The following is an 18,630-nucleotide window of genomic DNA, read 5'->3' as shown; positions in this document are numbered from 1 at the left end:
GGGGGCCTTGATTCTACAGAGTGGGGAGCCTTTAGCACCCTGCAAACTATTACCACAGAAACCCTTCCTCATTGTGCTGGCCTGGAAACTAGACATAGACATCATTTTGTTCTAGATCACAGAGTTGAGGAGAGGGAAGCCTGGCCTTGAGGATTTGACCTGGCAGCAGGGGTTGGTTTTATGTTAACACAGTCACTGAACTGCTCTGGGATATCAGGAAGGAAGAATGAATTGATTCTCCCTCCACTATCATCATCACAGGAAAGTCAGAGGACAGCACAGGGCTCTATGGAGAATGGAGAAGCTGCCATTGTTGTAACTCTGTTTGAGGCTTTCAGGCAAGAACACTTCTTCTGAAGGCTCTGATAGGGAATGAGATGACTATCTCCTCCTCCTCCCAAGCTTCCTCCACTTTTTTTTTCCCCTTTAAGTAAGAAAACTATATTTAAAGGAATACAGTAAATGCACAATCTGTAAACTGTAAGACATTTTAAATAAGTTGTCAAAGAAAGCAAAATCAGACCTCTGAAAATTCATGAATTTGATGATCTAAATAAATTATATTGCTCATTTTTATACATCCCATGTTTTACCAACTTACCATAAATTAGCCATAGAATTGCCCAAAGCATAAGCTGGAACTTACATGAGTCAAAACTGAGCCATGATTGAGTCATAATTAATGTTTTCCCCTCTTTTCCCTTCCTTATGTCATTATCTTCCTTCCTAAAACTGAAAAAGTATCATCTTCTTGCCTGCTCTGTATTTCTAAGCTATTTTTGATAAGCTAACTTCATCCAACTTTCTTCCTATTTACAAACTAGTCTTTTAAAGGAGGACTGGCATGATGACTAAGAGCCAACATGATTCAGAGAACCAAGTTTTTTTCAAAACAAAAAGGAAAAACATTCAAAAACATTCAAAACATGAAAGATGGCCAGCCTAGGTCATGGTCAAACAGTCTTCAGATCTACCCCTCAAAGGGCCACCCCATCACACACAGTGAGACTGGAGGCTCCCTGCACATGGCTGGCATATCCCATCTCTCAGGAAGTGCTCCGTGCTGTGAATCACAGTGGTCTGGAGTGGACAGGGCCTTAGATCTCTTCTGGCTCAACTTATTCCTTTGACAAGCGACAAGCGAAGAAACTGAAGTCAAGGAGGACTCAGGAATTTGCCTCACATCTTAAAAGAGGAGAGTTCCCAGTTCAGTGTCTTGCTGTATTCCACTCCTGCCCTTGATTCCCCACAAGGAATGAATCTCCCCGAGATTAATGAATTAGGGCTGCTCTCTTGACTGTCTATAAAAGGATGAATGGCACAGCTCACTCGGCAAAATAACAGAAGGACTCTGGACAAGATAGAGGTTTAAAATGTGTTATATACTTCACTCCTGTAGTATATGTCTTAGCAGGAATCAAAACTGCCTTCTGATAAAGTGATGTCCTACACTTAAAGGAAGCATTACTCTTGATTCCAAATTGGTTTTTCCAGATTCAGTAAGGGGCAAAATCATCTGTCGTATCTTCTTTACTGCCTTCTTCTTTCCTATCAGCTTTTCTTTTTTTCTGTTGCTCTAAGATGCTCTGATCAACACAGGATCACAATAAACTGTGTGGATCACATTAAATTGTGGAAAATTCTGAAACAGATGGGAATACCAGACCACCTGATCTGCCTCTTGAGAAACCTGTAAGCAGGTTAGAAAGCAACAGTTAGAACTGGACATCAAACAACAACTGGTTCCAAATAGGAAAAGGAGTACGTCAAGGCTATATATTGTCACCCTGCTTATTTAACTTATATGCAGAGTACATCATGAGAAACACTGGGCTGGAAGAAGCACAAGCTGGAATCAAGATTGCTGGGAGAAATATCAATAACCTCAGATATGCAGATGACACCACTCTTATGGCAGAAAGTGAAGAGGAACTAAAGAGCCTGCTGATGAAAGTGAAAGAGGAGAGTGAAAAAGTTGGCTTAAAGCTCAACATTCAGAAAACTGAATCATGGCATCATGATTCTGGTCCCATCACTTCATGGGAAATAGATGGGGAAACAGTGGAAAGAGTGTCAGACTTTATCTTTTGGGGCTCCAAAATCACTGCAGATGGTGAATGCAGCCATGAAATGAAAAAACACTTACTCCTTGGAAGGAAAGTTTTGACCAACCTAGACAGCATATTAAAAAGACGAGACATTACTTTGTCAATAAAAGTCCATCTAGTCAAGGCTATGGTTTTTCCAGTGGTCATATATGGATGTGAGAGCTGGACTATAAAGAAAGCTGAGCGCCGAAGAATTGGTGCTTTTGAACTCTGGTGTTGGAGAAGACTCTTGAGAGTCTCTTGGACTGCAGGGAGATCCAACCAGTCCATCCTAAAGGAGATCAGTCCTGGGTGTTCATTGGGAGGACTGATGTTGAAGCTGAAACTCCAGTATTTTGGCCATCTCATGCGAAGAGTTGACTCATTGGAAAAGACCCTGATGCTGGGAGGGATTGGGTGCAGAAGGAGAAGGGGACGACAGAGGATGAGATGGCTGGACGGCATCACCGACTGGATGGATATGGGTTTGTGTAAACTCCAGGAGTTGGTGATGGACAGGGAGGCCTGGCTTGCTGCGGTTCATGGAGTTGCAAAGAGTCGGACACGACTGAGCAACTGAACTGAAGATGCTCTGAAGGTCCAAACAGTGAATGGGGACTTGGGGAGAGAGGGAGGCCATGACCTTATAGGATACCGAGGGACCACTTATCTTCCTACACTTGAGCCCACATAAGCCTAACATCATAGTCTAAGTTGGCTTATTCTAATTTCTCACCAATATATTAACATTCATATTTAGCACAATATCAGCCTCGGTCACTGCTTTAAGTGACTAGATTTTGTATTTAAAGTACTTGGTTAGTATTTTAGATTAGTCAGTTATGTCTTTTTTCTTTTTTTTTAAGAGCAAATCCTGGTCAAGATCAGCTTTTTATCAAGTTTTCCCAAGCAGCTCCTCAAAAGACACTAACATATATGCACAGGCAGAATTGGGGCAGTAAGGAAAGCCACCCCTCACCCTTTCCCCACCACCACCCAGGATACCTGTCCCTAAGACTTTTAACAGAAGCTATCTCCCTCCACATAACATCAACAATCTATTACCACAACAGCAAAGAGGGATGTATTTAGAAAGAAAAACACATGTCAAACCTAAAGCCTTTTTGAAACAAGATGTACTCTCAGTGTGGAGAAAGAAATGGCAATCCACTCCAGTATTCTTGCCTGGAAAAGTCCATGGACAGGGAAGCCTGGTGGGCTTCAGTCCATGGGGTTGCAAAGAGTCGGACACAACTGAGCACAGTAGTAGAACTCTCAGTGGAAGTCATGTATCTGACTGACCCCAGAGAACATTTTGTATTTCCTGAGCACATGCACACTGTCAGACCACACAGGGCAGTTGAGAACTGACAACATCCTGGGACCCACACCAGCCCTAGAAGATGTGGTTGTCAGCTCTATCAGTGACAGTCTGCACTAAGCCCCCCAAAGGAGAAAACTGGAAAAGCTTCCTCTGGTGTTTTCCAGAGATACAAGCACACGGTGGCTCACACCTCTGTTGCAGTCACACCCTCATGTGCACCCACCGGAGCTTGTCCCTGCGGTGGCGGGTACTCACTCGTTGCCCCAGTCCAGGCGGGCGGTGATGTGGCGCTTCACGTCTTTCATCCGGTCATGGGTGAGGTGCCCCACCAACACCTGCCGCCGCAGATCCAGGATTTCATTCATGATATGCCACAGGCGGTGGAAGAGATCACCTTCGTTTCTCTAGGAAACACGCAAATGCGGAGATTCAGTGGTCAGACACCGGACATGGGGTAACCACAGAGGAGCAGAGGGCGGGGCCCGTTTACCCTCTATGTGCTGGGCCCTCTGAAGACAGACTGCATTAACTCTCACTTCCCTACACCCTTTCATCCTGTTTCACAATGCTGCCCTCCTGCTCAAGAATCCAAATCCAACTTCGCTTCTCAGGCTCCCCAAAGCACACATCATGTCACAAGATCCTGATGACATCTCCACACCTGAGTTTGGCCTGATCTCTGACTTTACATTCTCTACTTCCCTTTCCACCTCAAATCCTCTCTTTCTTTGCTGCTGCTAAGTCACTTCAGTCGTGTCCGACTCTGTGAGACCCCAGAGATGGCAGCCCACCAGGCTCCCCCGTCCCTGGGATTCTCCAGGCAAGAACACGGGAGTGGGTTGCCATTTCTTTCTCCAATGCAGGAAAGTGAAAAGTGAAAGTGAAGTCACTCAGTCGTGTCTGACTCTTTGCAACCCCATGGACTGCAGCCTACCAGGCTCCCCCGTCCATGGGATTTTCCAGGCAAGAGTACTGGAGTGGGGTGCAATTGCCTTCTCCGTCTCTTTCTTTAGCTTCATCCAATTCTACTGTCCTTCAAGGGTACAGCTGACTTCCAACTGCCTCAGGAAATCGTCCCTGACAGCTCTTGCTCACATGCTTTTCTCCCTTCTCTGAAGTACGGCTGCATGTAATGAAAGCCAATTCAAAGGAAAATCTTATTTTTGAATTACTTCTTGTGTGTTGGTCTTGATGCTTTACTGTTTCCCATCAGAAGCTGGGTACATAAAGGACTCTAACGCTCGTTCATTGATAAATTTTCACTGCTACCATCTGGCCAGTATTTAGACTTTAAAAAAATGTTTTCTTTCTTACTTATTAAATTTTCGTGTAAATTCAAGCTAACCTCTTGTGAAATTCATTAAGCGAGGACGATTAGTTGGAAAGATTGGTTCAACTCCTGGCTTCAAATCTTGGTTTTCCCACTTAACTAGTTTTATAGGCTTTGAGTATGGCTTTTGTCATCTGTGAAACACGCACATGGAAGGTTATTAGAGATAACATTTGTGAAGAGAGCCAGATAAGACAGTGATAAAGAGCACAGACTTGAAACACGAACTACCTCACTCGGCATTCTAATTTGGCCCTTCACTGGCTAAAAACCTGTGGCAATGTATCAACCTCATGGAGCTTGTTTTCCTATCTGCAGAGTGGCTATCATAGGACTTATCTCATAGGCTTGTTATGAAGATTGATGACTTCATATATTAAAACTCTGAACGATGTTTGAACCACAATAAATACCATGTAAGTATCAGGTGTTACTAGTGGTGTTATCATTACACTTTTGATCCAGAATAAACTTATAAACTTAAATCCAGATCCTTTTATAAATACTGAATCTTTATCAAAATCTAGGTGTATGTCTCTTACCCACAGATATTTAGGGTAAGCCTTTGGTAAGTATTTCACCTTTCATTAACTCTTCATCTTTCTTAAGCAGAAGCTATGCTTTCACTTTCTATGAAAACTATTAATAGGCTATATGAATAATGGTATGAAAATATTGAGATTATCATTTACCAGAAGTCCTCTACAGAGATAAGCTGCCAAAAATATAAAATTCTGTCTAATCATAAAATTAATTTTTTTTTATTATTTTACAATATTGTATTGGTTTTGCCATACATCATCATGCATCCGCCACAGGTGTACACGTGTTCCCCATCCTGAACCCCGCTCCCACCTCCCTCCCCATTTCATCCCTCTGGGTCATAACATTCTTTAGGGAAAAAAAAAAAAAGTGGAGATGGATCTTCTGCTTCATTGATGCTTGGTGACTGGAAGTGTTTTGGGGAACTGAGTAGGTTAGACAATGTGCCAGTTGAGCAAGAAACATTCTCCATGACACCATCCCTGATCCTCTGAGCTAGACATAATCTTGCTCTCAATTCCTATAGCACTCTCTTGAGCCTGTTCTTCTACGACCTCTCACTTTTTCCTCATGTTATACACTCCCATACAAGTCATTACAAGAGTGCTATAATGCAATACTACTGTAAGTCACTGGTCAATGCCTGTGTTCTTCACCTGATGTGAGCTCCAACCACAGTGGCTGAGACTGCCCTGTGTAGTCCCAGCAGCTGGAGAATGAAGGAATAAACACCTTGATTTAAAGGAGCTTTGGGCTTCCCTGGTGGCTCAGAGGTTAAAGCGTCTGCCTGCAATGCAGGAGACCTAAGTTCGATCCCTGGGTAGGGAAGATCTCCTGGAGAAGGAAATGGCAACCCACTCCAGTATTCTTGTCTGGAGAATCCCATGGACAGAGGAGCTTGGTGGGCTATAGTCCAAGGGGTTGCAAAGAGTTGGACATGACTGAGCGACTAACAGTTTCACTTTCTTTCTTTTTTTTTTAAATTTTATTTTATTTTTAAACTTTACAAAATTGTATTAGTTTTGCCAAATATCAAAATGAATCCACCACAGGTATACATGTGTTCCCCATCCTGAACCCTCCTCCCTCCTCCCTCCCCGTACCATCCCTCTGGGTCGTCCCAGTGCACTAGCCCCAAGCATCCAGTATCGTGCATTGAACCTGGACTGGCAACTCGTTTCATACATGATATTTTACATGTTTCAATGCCATTCTCCCAAATCTCCCCGCCCTCTCCCTCTCCCACAGAGTCCATAAGACTTTTCTATACATCAGTGTCTCTTTTGCTGTCTCGTACACAGGGTTATTGTTATCATCTTTCTAAATTCCATATATATGCGTTAGTATACTGTATTGGTGTTTTTCTTTCTGGCTTACTTCACTCTGTATAATAGGCTCCAGTTTCATCCACCTCATTAGAACTGATTCAAATGTATTCTTTTTAATGGCTGAGTAATACTCCATTGTGTATATGTACCACTGCTTTCTTATCCATTCATCTGCTGATGGACATCTAGGTTGCTTCCATGTCCTGGCTATTATAAACAGTGCTGCGATGAACATTGGGGTACACATGTCTCTTTCCCTTCTGGTTTCCTCAGTGTGTATGCCCAGCAGTGGGATTGCTGGATCATAAGGCAGTTCTATTTCCAGTTTTTTAAGGAATCTCCACACTGTTCTCCATAGTGGCTGTACTAGTTTGCATTCCCACCAACAGTGTAAGAGGGTTCCCTTTTCTCCACACCCTCTCCAGCATTTATTACTTGTAGACTTTTGGATCGCAGCCATTCTGACTGGCGTGAAATGGTACCTCATAGTGGTTTTGATCTGCATTTCTCTGATAATGAGTGATGTTGAACATCTTTTCATGTGTTTGTTAGCCATCTGTATGTTTTCTTTGGTGAAATGTCTATTTAGTTCTTTGGCCCATACACAGACACACAAATCAGATCAGATCAGTCGCTCAGTTGTGTCCAACTCTTTGCGACCCCATGAATCGCAGCACGCCAGGCCTCCCTGTCTATCACGAACTCCTGGAGTTCACTGAGACTCATGTCCATCGAGACAGTGATGCCATCCAGCCATCTCATCTTCTGTCGTCCCCTTCTCCTCCTGCCCTCAATCCCTCCCAGGATCAGAGTCTTTCCCAATGAGTCAACTCTTCGCATGAGGTGGCCAAAGTACTGGAGTTTCAGCTTCAGCATCATTCCTTCCAAAGAAATCCCAGGGCTCATCTCCTTCAGAATGGACTGGTTGGATCTCCTTGCAGTCCAAGGGACTCTCAAGAGTCTTCTCCAACACCACAGTTCAAAAGCCTCAATTCTTCGGCGCTCAGCCTTCTTCACAGTCCAACTCTCACATCCATACATGACCACAGGAAAAACCATAGCCTTGACTAGACGAACCTTTGTTGGCAAAGTAATGTCTCTGCTTTTGAACATGCTATCTAGGTTGGTCATAACTTGTCTTCCAAGGAGTAAGCGTCTTTTAATTTCATGGCTGCAGTCACCATCTGTAGTGATTTTGGAGCCCAGAAAAATAAAGTCTGACACTGTTTCCACTGTTTCCCCATCTATTTCCCATGAAGTGGTGGGACCGGATGCCATGATCTTCGTTTTCTGAATGTTGAGCTTTAAGCCAACTTTTTCACTCTCCACTTCCACCTTCATCAAGAGGCTTTTGAGTTCCTCTTCACTTTCTGCCATAAGGGTGGTGTCATCTGCATATCTGAGGTGATTCTCCCGGCAATCTTGACTCCAGTTTGTGTTTCTTCCAGTCCAGCGTTTCTCACGATGTACTCTGCATAGAAGTTAAATAAACAGGGTGACAATATACAGACTTGACGTACTCCTTTTCCTATTTGGAACCAGTCTGTTGTTCCATGTCCAGTTCTAAGTGTTTCTTCCTGACCTGCATACAAATTTCTCAAGAGGCAGATCAGGTGGTCTGGTATTCCCATCTCTTTCAGAATTTTCCACAGTTTATTGTGATCCACACAGTCAAACTCTTTGGCATAGTCAATAAAGCAGAAATAGATGTTTTTCTGGAACTCTCTTGCTTTTTCTATGATCCAGCATATGTTGGCAATTTGATCTCTGGTTCCTCTGCCTTTTCTAAAACCAGCTTCAACATCAGGAAGTTCATGGTTCTCATATTGCTGAAGCCTGGCTTGGAGAATTTTGAGCATTACTTTACTAGCGTGTGAGATGAGTGCAATTGTGCAGTAATTTGAGCATTCTTTGGCATTGCCTTTCTTTGGGATTGGAATGAAAACTGACCTTTTCCAGTCCTGTGGCCACTGCTGAGTTTTCCAAATTTGCTGGCATATTGAGTGCAGCACTTTCACAGCATCATCTTTCAGGATTTGGAATAAATAGCTCAACTGGAATTCCATCACCTCCACTAGCTTTGTTCGTAGTGATGCTTTCTAAGGCCCACTTGACTTCACATTCCAGGATGTCTGGCTCTAGGTCAGTGATCACACCATCGTGATTATCTGGGTCATGAAGATCTTTTTTGTACAGTTCTTCTGTGTATTCTTGCTGTCTCTTCTTAATATCTTCTGCTTCTGTTAGGTCCATACTTCAATTAAAAATTAATTAAAAAATTGAAACTCAAAAGAAACTTGAGGAACTCCATGGGCAGAAGGAAGAGTCCACTCAAGTAGTCAAAGAAATTACTTACCTAAGGAAGATATAATACAAGCCAAATCTCATGTGGCAGGGAGACAGCCAACTCCTGCTTAACATGACCACCAACCACCATGTGAAGGGCACCTGTCTTGCTTTTGGGGAAGTTGTTCTGATGTTGTCCAGAGGGATGGGCTTGATTTCCTAATAATGTCACCTCTAGCACTTAAGTTCAAGAGCACATTGAGCTGAGAAGAAGTTGGATTTACAAAAAGAAAAACCAGTCGGTCTGCTCTCCCTTTCAGAAAGGGGTAGCCAGAACAGTGACATACTGCAGCACCCTCCCCACTAATGCACGAAAACAGTACATAACTGTTTTGATAGCTAGTCAGAAAATGATGCCTCTTTAAAAACTAGATGTTAAAAAAATGGATAGTTATGAAGACTTCAGGAAACATGAAAAATGCTTTTAATTTAATGTTCAATGAAAGAGGCAGGGTACAATATTAAACACTTAAAATAGAAAAATACATGAACATTTTTACAATATATCAGAAAACTTCTGCAGCATTTATCTACAAAAAATGAACTATAAGTATTTTAGCGTTGTAGAGAATGAGCAAGTTCTGATTTGCCTCAAGATGGAAATAATATAAATTTTGGAGCAGCAGACAATTTACAGCCAGGTTTTCCTACTTAGCTTGTGACCCTAGATAGATTATCTCTGATGAGATTTGAGAATAAAAACTACCTGGTAAAGATGCATGGAAGAGAGCTGTGCAATACCCTGCCGAAGGCCTGCACAAAGGTACTTGGGAGAAGATGACCTGTATTTCACCTACAGTTTTAGTTGTTACTGCTATTTTATTAAGTGATACTTTAAAGGACATTATTTAGACCATGATCAATGTACTGAAAAAAGCAAATAGCACTTCTTGAGCATCTACCATGTGTTTTTTTTTTAATCCTAAATGTTCTACGTTATATTAAGATAAAGTATATCTCATATACTGGTTACCACTGACAACATATGAGTAGCTCATCAAACACCTTCCAGTGGAGACGCTAGGTGCCTTAAAGCTGTTAGGGAAGACCATGGACAGCATCCCGATACACTTATGCATGATGAACTTGAACCAAAACATTTATATTAAGAAAAGAAAAACCAAAAGGTCCAACAGACCCAAGCCAGCCAAATTCTCAAGGTTAAAAATCTAGTATCTCCAGGTTAAATTTTATATTGGTTCCTAAGAGAACTATTATTCTAGTCTTCAAAGAAACTTTGAAATAATCATTTATCTCCATCACTCAGGATGGTAGAAGGTGAGGAAGTTACTCTAAGAGCTTACAACACGTAGATTTTCAAGCCAATCAAGTAGTCCCCAAAATAGATGCTCGCAGCCTCAAAAGCAGGTAAAAATAGCTAGATAAGGCAGAATTAAGAGGAATTCAACTTTGATCCTCACTGGCAGCTACATAAAAGGGAAAGTGCTCATGCTTTAGCTCAATTAATGGTTCATACTTACACGGTCATTATCTTTATGGTGGGTATTTAGGATGCAGCGATTTGCACATTTCAGTTTTAATTTTCATCTTAATGTCATGCAATATTAAGTGAAGTAATACTTGGATTTTATTCTTTCCAAGACAAATGTTTAAAATCTAAGACGGAGATCTGCATTTCCTTTGTACTCTCCCAGCCCAGAGCCCGAGTTCAGTTATCCTGACAGCGCATTTACTGCACCCCAGCAAAGCCTAGATGCCACGTTTCATGTAACATCATCTTGTGGATTTTAGTAGTGAGCCCTAAAGCCACCAGCTCCAGGAGGGCATGGTCAGAGAAATCCAACATCAAATGGGTTTTTATTAGTGACTTTTAAAGATTTTCTTGCCTCAATGAAATATTCTATTGCATTTTCTATGGAGCGGAAAATAAAAATGGTCATTCTTTGTCCATGTCCCTCACTAATTTGGATTCTTCTCTTTGACAGGCTATTTCAAATCATGTTGTCAGGATAAGTACACCTTTGTATTTTGAGCACATCCCTTCAAATGACTAAGCTGTTCTCTAAATTCCTTTGAAAATCAAAGAAGAAATAAACTCATCTTTCCCCAAACATCACCCCCAATTCCCCAGACAGTGGATCAGTGAGGATGCTAGATTTCCATGTGAATCCCAGCTTAGTCATAGTCATTTTTCAACTGCTTGGCCTCCAGTAAGTACTTCCCTCTCATTTTCTTCATTTGTAAGCTAGGGATGATCATAGTCTTTATTTCCTTGAGTGGTTGTAAGGCTTAAATAAGATACTACATATAGAATAGTTCTTACAGGGTTTGCAACACAGAAGGTTCTCAGTAAGTATAATATGTAAATAGGTACGTGTTTGTGTGAGTGCTAAGTTGCTTCAATCATGTTCGACTCTTTGTGACCCTATGAACTGCCAGGCTCCTCTGTCCATGGAATTCTTTAGGCAAGAATACTGGAGTGGATTGCCACGCCCTCCTCCAGGGGATCTTTCTGACACAGGGATCGAACCTGCAACTTTTATGTCTCCTGCACTGGCAAGCAGGTTCTTTACCACTAGCACCACCTGGAAAGCCATATATATACGTATATACCCAAAACACTGACTCCTTTTTTTCCCAAGAAACATTCCTTTCTCTTGTAGTTCTAGAATCTTCTCATTGATTCTAAATAGACTATCATTTTTAGTATACCTGAGCAATGTACAGAGAATTAGAATATAATTGAATGTCATCATTATGAAAATTATATTGAAAAATAAGCTTCTCTGTGACAATTAAAATTATTCAGAAAGCCTAAATCTAGGTTCCATGTAAATTATCCTATTTGATTAGATGCCAGGAAAGTAATTTTTTACTTTCATGCAGCTTGAAAAAGAACTTACAAAATCCATGCTGGATGGACACAGGGATAAAAATCAGACTATGTTGTATTAAGCTCTCTATCCCTGATTCCCAGAGGAGTGGGAGTGACTTACAGCAGGTGCTCAGATAGTAGTTGACACTCACCCCTGTTAGGTATTTCTTGAAACAATTCTCTACTGAAAAAATGATGCCATTAAAAAGTTACGTACCACATAGAGTTGTTTCCACATAGTTCCCCAGTCTCTTAATGTTGATGTCATTTCTGTGATCACAGAGTCTTCAGTGGGAATAACCATTTCAAATTGTCTGTGAAATTGAACAACAAGTATATATGCAAATGACATAGACAGTAATCTTCTTTTAAATATTCTAAAAGACCAACTAGGAGAGGAAGCTGCCTAGTTATTTTTGGTTCTGCAAACAGAAACCAGGATCTGAATATGAACTCGTGTGAGGAATGTGATGTGCGTTATGGCAGGACAACAGCAGAATGGCCAGCCATTCCCCTGGATCAAAGTTTAAGCAGTGTGGTGGAGCGACACTACCAGCGAGGTTGTGCGCCAGGCACAGTTGGATCTCTGAACAGCCACTCACTTAAATTCTCCAAGCCCAAAAGTCCTTGTATGTAACCTGAGGTTACCAGGCCATCTAGACTGTGAGATGGCTCTTGCCTTCCAAGCGCTATGGCCATTGGGCTCAAAGAAAGTGAAAGGCTCATTCAATGATCAGGATATGATGGCTGCAAACATCCAAACTCACTCAGTATTATAAACAACTCGACACTGAGGTACTGACTGAATACTCACTTGATCTCATTAACACCTCATTTTTATTACTTCCAAACAGGACCATGAAAAATGATTACTGGTATCAGTAATGTTGTCATGCATCTCAGAAGTTATAAAGGATTTAAGACATCACAGGTATTTGAATATCCATTGCAGAATGCTCCTCTCCATGATTAGGGCAATATATTCCTTCTATTTCTTTTCTATGTGTCAGAAACTATACTTGGAAAATAGTCATACCAATATTAGCAGGGTATCTATGGTGGTCCTGATGTTGAGAATATATATAAGGAGATGGAGAGAAAAAACCAGATTGAATTTGTCTTCTGCATCCTATCTTTGACATACAATAATCTTTATTTTTTCATTTCTCATTTCTTTTTTCTAAATTCTTCATTTTTGTGCAGGTTAAAATGGGTAAGTGCCTTTAATTCTACTTCCCAAAAGAATGCTAATTGACTTTACTGAGGGGGATTATCTTCTTCATTTGAGTATCTTTTTCTAAGGACAATATTCAGTGTTCAGTGGACACTGAACCAGGTTATGCAGATGATTAAGGGAAATTTTTATTTCTTATCATGAGGCTATTAACTGTTATGTGTTCCTTCTTGATGTTAAGTCCAAAGTGTACATAATTGTCTTTTGTAAAGTTTTCTCGGCAAGTATGGAAATTAAAATCTTGCCTTGATTTCTTCACCAACAAAGCCTCATTTCATACTGCTGCTAAAATACCCTATGAATATTTTACTTCTTTCTAGAGCTTAAACATAGCTGAAGATGTAAAACCAGAAATAAAAGTAAACAGTAATATATGAACTTTGACATATACAGAACCTTTTATCAAGTCTACATAATTGACATTTTCAAATGGTAGTGCATTTATTTTGCTTTTCAAGCAGCTGTTGCAATTTAAATGATGAGTATTTGGAGACAGACATTATAAAATGATAGAATGCAAAGTCTGGGCAGGAACAATGAATTCCCAAGAAAACTCAACAACCTACTTAACATTTAAAAACTGACATGACCACAGCAAGAATTAAACAACAAAGAAGTGACCTCACCATTCACAAACTATAATTAAAGGACCCCCACCCCGCACCCCCATCAGTTTTGCACTGCTCTGAGACCCAGGAAAGAATATCAAGGCAATTTAGTCTGTGGGAAGTTGGTCTGGGGTTTGCTCAACCAAAATGTACATTTTTAAGAAGCACAAAATTGCCATTTTAGGTGAGGCAGCTGTTTCCTCTTAATTATACCAAAATCAACATTCAAACGGTCTGGCATAAGTAGCTGCCCCTGAAATTATATTCTGTTGAGTTATTCTGAGATGTACATTGCAGTTGTTTCGTCCTGGTGGGCCATCAGTCTGCTAATCCCCTTAAAATAAGACAGGCAACATCAAAAGCCTAAAGAGATTGCTCTCTTGGAAAGCAATCATCTGGCAATAGGTATTCTCGAATGTTTTCAGGTTAAAGTTTTTCTTCCAGTTAACGTCCTAGAACCTAAAGTCTCCATCAATTCTAACTTTTTTTTATTTAAGAAAATAAACTTTGGTTCTATCCTGAAGTTCTCTTGCTGTATAATGCTTATCATGCCCTGTGTCAGGCGTCGAACCTACACCAAGTCTTAAACTAACAGGACCAAATTTTGAGACAATATTATCCATCTTTAAACTTCCTCAGAATCAAGGGAGCCAGATATTCACCAGTTACTGACTAGGACAAACAAACAAGGTCCTTATTTCAATTAAAACTCTGTCCCACCACAACACATTTTCAGAGAGAGAGGACTTAAACTACACAAGTGATGCTTGACATCATCTTTGCTAGCATGCTGTCTATTTTCTCTTCCTCAGTCTGCATGTAGGATGGGAGAAGGGTGGCTCTCTGCTCTGGAGGGTTTTTGGGATCGGGGTTGGGTTTGGGGCAAAGGCAGCAAAGAGACTGGCTGCAGGGGTTGGCCCAGGTGGATCCTTTAAGGGACAGGGTAGGAAGACCCAGATCACTAGGCCAGAAAGGTCAGAACAAAGAGTAAGCGTGTGTTTTCTGGACGGTCCCTTGGTTTACTTGAGGAGGGCTGGATAGACACTGGTTGGAGAACTCCAAAAGGACTGATAACTCTGCTTGACTCATTTCTGGTGGGTTATATCTGCACAACATTTCTGAAGGACACACATTTATTAAAAGAGTAATAGTAGTGGCAATTATTAGTATTAGAAATATATTTTCAATCTAATATTTTAAGTACTTACTACTACTACTACTATCAAAAAAGGTCTTAATGACTGGGATAACCATGACAGTATCATCACTCACCTAAAGTCAGACATCCTGGAATGTGAAGTCAAGTGGGCCTTAGGAAGTATTACTACAAGAAAAGCTAGTAGAGATGATAGAATTCCAGTTGAGCTATTTCAAATCCTAAAAGATGATGCTGTTAGAGTGCTGCACTTAATATGTTAGCAAATTTGGAAAACTCAGCAGTAGCCACAGGACTGGAAATGGTCAGTTTTCATTCAAAACCAAAAGAAGGGCAGTGGCAAAGAATGTTCAAACTACCAGACAATTGCACTTATTTTACATGCTAGTAAGGTTATACTCAAAATCCTTCAAGCTAGGCTTCAGTATTATGTGCATTGAGAACTTCCAGATGTACAAGATCGGTTTAGAAAAGGCAGAGGAACAAGAGATCAAATTGTCAACATTCATTGGATCACAGAGAAAGCAAGGCAATTCCAGAAAAACATCTTCTGCCTCACTGATTACACTAAAGCCTTTGACTGTGTGGATCACAGCAAACTGTGGAAAATTCTTCAAGAGATGGGAATACCAGACCACCTTACCTGTCTCCTGAGAAACCTATATGCAGGTCAAGAAGCAACAGTTAGAACCCGACACAGAAAAATGGACTGGTTCAAAATTGGGAAAAGAGTACGTTAAGGATGTATATTGTCACCCTGCTTGTTTAACTTATATGCAAAGTACATCAAGCGAAATGCCAGGCTGGATGAGTCACAAGCTGGAATCAAGCCTGCCAGGAGAAATATCAACAACCTCAGATATGTAGATGATACCATTCTAATGGAAGAAAGTGAGGAGGAACTAAAGAGTTTCTTGATAAGAGTGAAAGAGGAGAATGAAAACTCTGGCCTAAAACTCAACACTGGTCCATCACTTCATGGCAAATAGATGTGGAAAAACTGCAAACAGTGACAGATTATATTTTGGGGGCTCCAAAATCACAGCAGACAGTGACTGGACCCAATAAAAGATGCTTGATCCTTGGAAGGAAAGTTGTGACAAACTTAGACAGTGTATTAAAAAGCAGAGATGTCACTTTGCCAACAGAAGTCAAAGCTGTGGTTTTTCCAGTAGTGATGTATGGTTGTGAGAGCTGGACCATAAAGAAAACTGAGCATTGAAGAACTGATGCTTTGGAATTGTGGTGATGGAGAAGACTCTTGAGAGTCCCTTGGACTACAAGGAGATCAGACCAGTCAATCTTAAGGGAAATCAACCCTGAATATTCATTGGAAGGACTGATGCTGAAGTTCAGCATCAGCTGAAGCTCCAATACTTTGGCTACTTGATGCCAAGAGACAACTCATGGGAAAAGACCCTAATTCTGGGCGAGATTGAAGACAAAAGGAGAAGGGGTTGGCAGAGGATGAGATGGTTGGATAGCATCACCCACTCAATGGACATGAATTTGAGCAAACTCTGGGAGATTGTGGGAGACAGAGGAGCCTGGTGTGCTGCAGTTCATGGGGTTGCAAAGAGTCAGACAGGACTTAGCGACTGAACAATAACAATAACACACAAGGACATGTTTTTAAGCCCAATTAGGAAAATAATGGCAGACTCAGCTACTTATGATCAGTAGTGAATCTAGGAAATTCCTGGGTTGAGATATGACTCAGCATCTGATGGCTATGACTGCTTGCTTCCCTACACAACAGGAAACCAAGAAGAACCAAATCCTTTTGTTTAAGATTAGGTAGATTCCACAATTTCCAGGCAATGAGAGACCTCCAGTGCCCTAGATTGTACTGCTGTCCAACATACAGATGTGGTTCTTTCATTTTCTCCACAAACTGCCTTAATGTCATCTGTCTTTTATCTAACAACACAAACAATGCCAAGAATTGATTCATTTTTTCAAGACAATAAGTCTTTCAAATTCCAAAATAGGCAATGATTGTATGAAAACTCTCCATCAATAAAATTTATTTCTTACCCTTTGTTCTTTACACAGGCATTTTTCAAGTGAACGTAGCTGGAAGGAAATATACCCTGGAAGAGAAAATGTGAAGGTTATGTCTATTACAGCAGAAAAAATTTCATAAGTCATATATATAAAATATCACCACACAACCATAACAATACCAGGAAGATGAAATCTCTAACACATTCTCTAGGTGAAATCTATTGTAGCTTAGAACCAGTCATTTTATTTTGAATATTTATCAGTTTACAAATTTAGAGATACTTTAAAATAAATATAATCAAAACATTAAATCCCACTCAAAAATATATTCTATATATAACAGAAATTATTTTTATTTTCAAGAGTTCTATATGGAAAGCACGTTAAATAAATTTTTTTAATATTGCAGTTTTGAAAAAAGGGGTTTTAGTTTTCTTCTTTTGGTTGTAGTTCTTTTTCTTCTCTTCAAACTACTCATGTGTCTATTTGAAAATACATACTAAAAAAATACCACTACTACGAATTTAGAAACAGTATGTATATTACATGTTTAGGAATGATCCTTAATGAAAACATAGCAGCAAAGCATCCCCGGGCTGCCATTCTGATGGAACAAAAATTAAACAAAAGAAGACAAGCCAGCTTAAAGCTCTTTATTGTAGGGAAAGGCTAGGGCAAGGAAATGGTTCCTTTGTTCTAAATGAGAAATTGAAAAAAAAAATTTAAAAAAGAGCAATTTTATTATCCATTAAATGACAATATTCTCTGAATGATTTTTTATGTACAATTAAACGGAAAATTCAATTAAATATTTAGGAAAAACAAATGTCATTTGAATACATTATCACCACTGTGGGTCCAAGGATAACATAAAATTTAACTAGCAAGCTCTGTATATACAACAGTAGTAAATAGGCATAGGTTTAAAAAAAAAAAAAAAACACCATTTTTTTCCTTTGGAATTTAAATTTACCTCAATATGGTAGGAACAGCAAATTACAGTAATTATTGGAATTAACAAGAAGTCAGAAATTGAAGTTCTTTAGAAGAGAAATAGAAGCAAAAAATCTTAACACTTTTTAAAGTATGTTCTAAATGAAAAATATTGAAGTTACATATGCATGTGCCTGCAGATGTCCAAAAATAACTTTAAATGAGAGCTAAAGTATAGACTCTCCTTTAGAATGACCTAAAATAAATGAAATAAATTAATTAACACAGTTGGATGATCCAGGAAAACAGGTATACTGAAACAGAAATGCAGGCAAAATAGATTAGATAACTTATATTTTGGAAATAAGAAATGACACATTTTCTTATCTACAATCCTTAGAAAACCAGAATTAAACCAAAAAATGAACATGGCATGTAAGAAAATATTAGTGAATGTGGGTAGCATGGGTAAAGATGGGAAGATAGGAACAAAGTTGAAAAATATAGAAGTAAGGATTAGTGTTAACATCATAAACTACACAAAGGAAAGGAAAAGAAAATTCATATTACTTCCTACTATAATTCCTTAGGATTTATATAAATATATAACTGATAATGAGTCAGGTTTTGTCTGGAATGGTAAGAAAGATGGACTCTTTATAATTTGATTTTCCCACATTTCACCTCCTCACACCTAAAGGGACTCAGAACATACCTAAAATAAACCACTCTCCACATTAACTTTTACAAATGATATCACAGAAAACAAAGATTAAATACCTCTGTTCATTATTTCTTTTGGAATATATATTTCTGCTGCCTGAATTTTAATTTAGCTCTCTGCAAAACTCACTTCAAAAAGATTTTGTTTATATATAATGAGCTTATTAAGGTCTTC

General features: G+C 39.8%; 1 protein-coding gene across 4 annotated transcripts in view; it reads right to left on the bottom strand.

Annotated features, from left to right (window-relative positions):
- The window catches only part of DOCK4 (dedicator of cytokinesis 4), a 474,663-nt gene that overhangs the window by 257,225 nt on the left and 198,808 nt on the right, over nucleotides 1–18,630 (bottom strand). For all 4 annotated transcript variants that reach the window (XM_045166403.1, XM_045166401.1, XM_045166404.1 and 1 more), the window contains exons 4-6: nucleotides 16,830–16,885; nucleotides 12,012–12,108; nucleotides 3,667–3,815 (exon numbers count right to left, since the gene is read on the bottom strand). In XM_045166403.1, the coding sequence (XP_045022338.1) occupies nucleotides 3,667–3,815; nucleotides 12,012–12,108; nucleotides 16,830–16,885 (302 nt within the window). The remainder of the gene's footprint in view (nucleotides 1–3,666; nucleotides 3,816–12,011; nucleotides 12,109–16,829; nucleotides 16,886–18,630) is intronic.

Source organism: Bubalus bubalis, chromosome 8 (assembly GCF_019923935.1).
Source record: "Bubalus bubalis isolate 160015118507 breed Murrah chromosome 8, NDDB_SH_1, whole genome shotgun sequence".
Classification (NCBI taxonomy): domain Eukaryota; kingdom Metazoa; phylum Chordata; class Mammalia; order Artiodactyla; family Bovidae; genus Bubalus; species Bubalus bubalis.
This window is presented reverse-complemented; position numbering and strand designations above follow the sequence as displayed.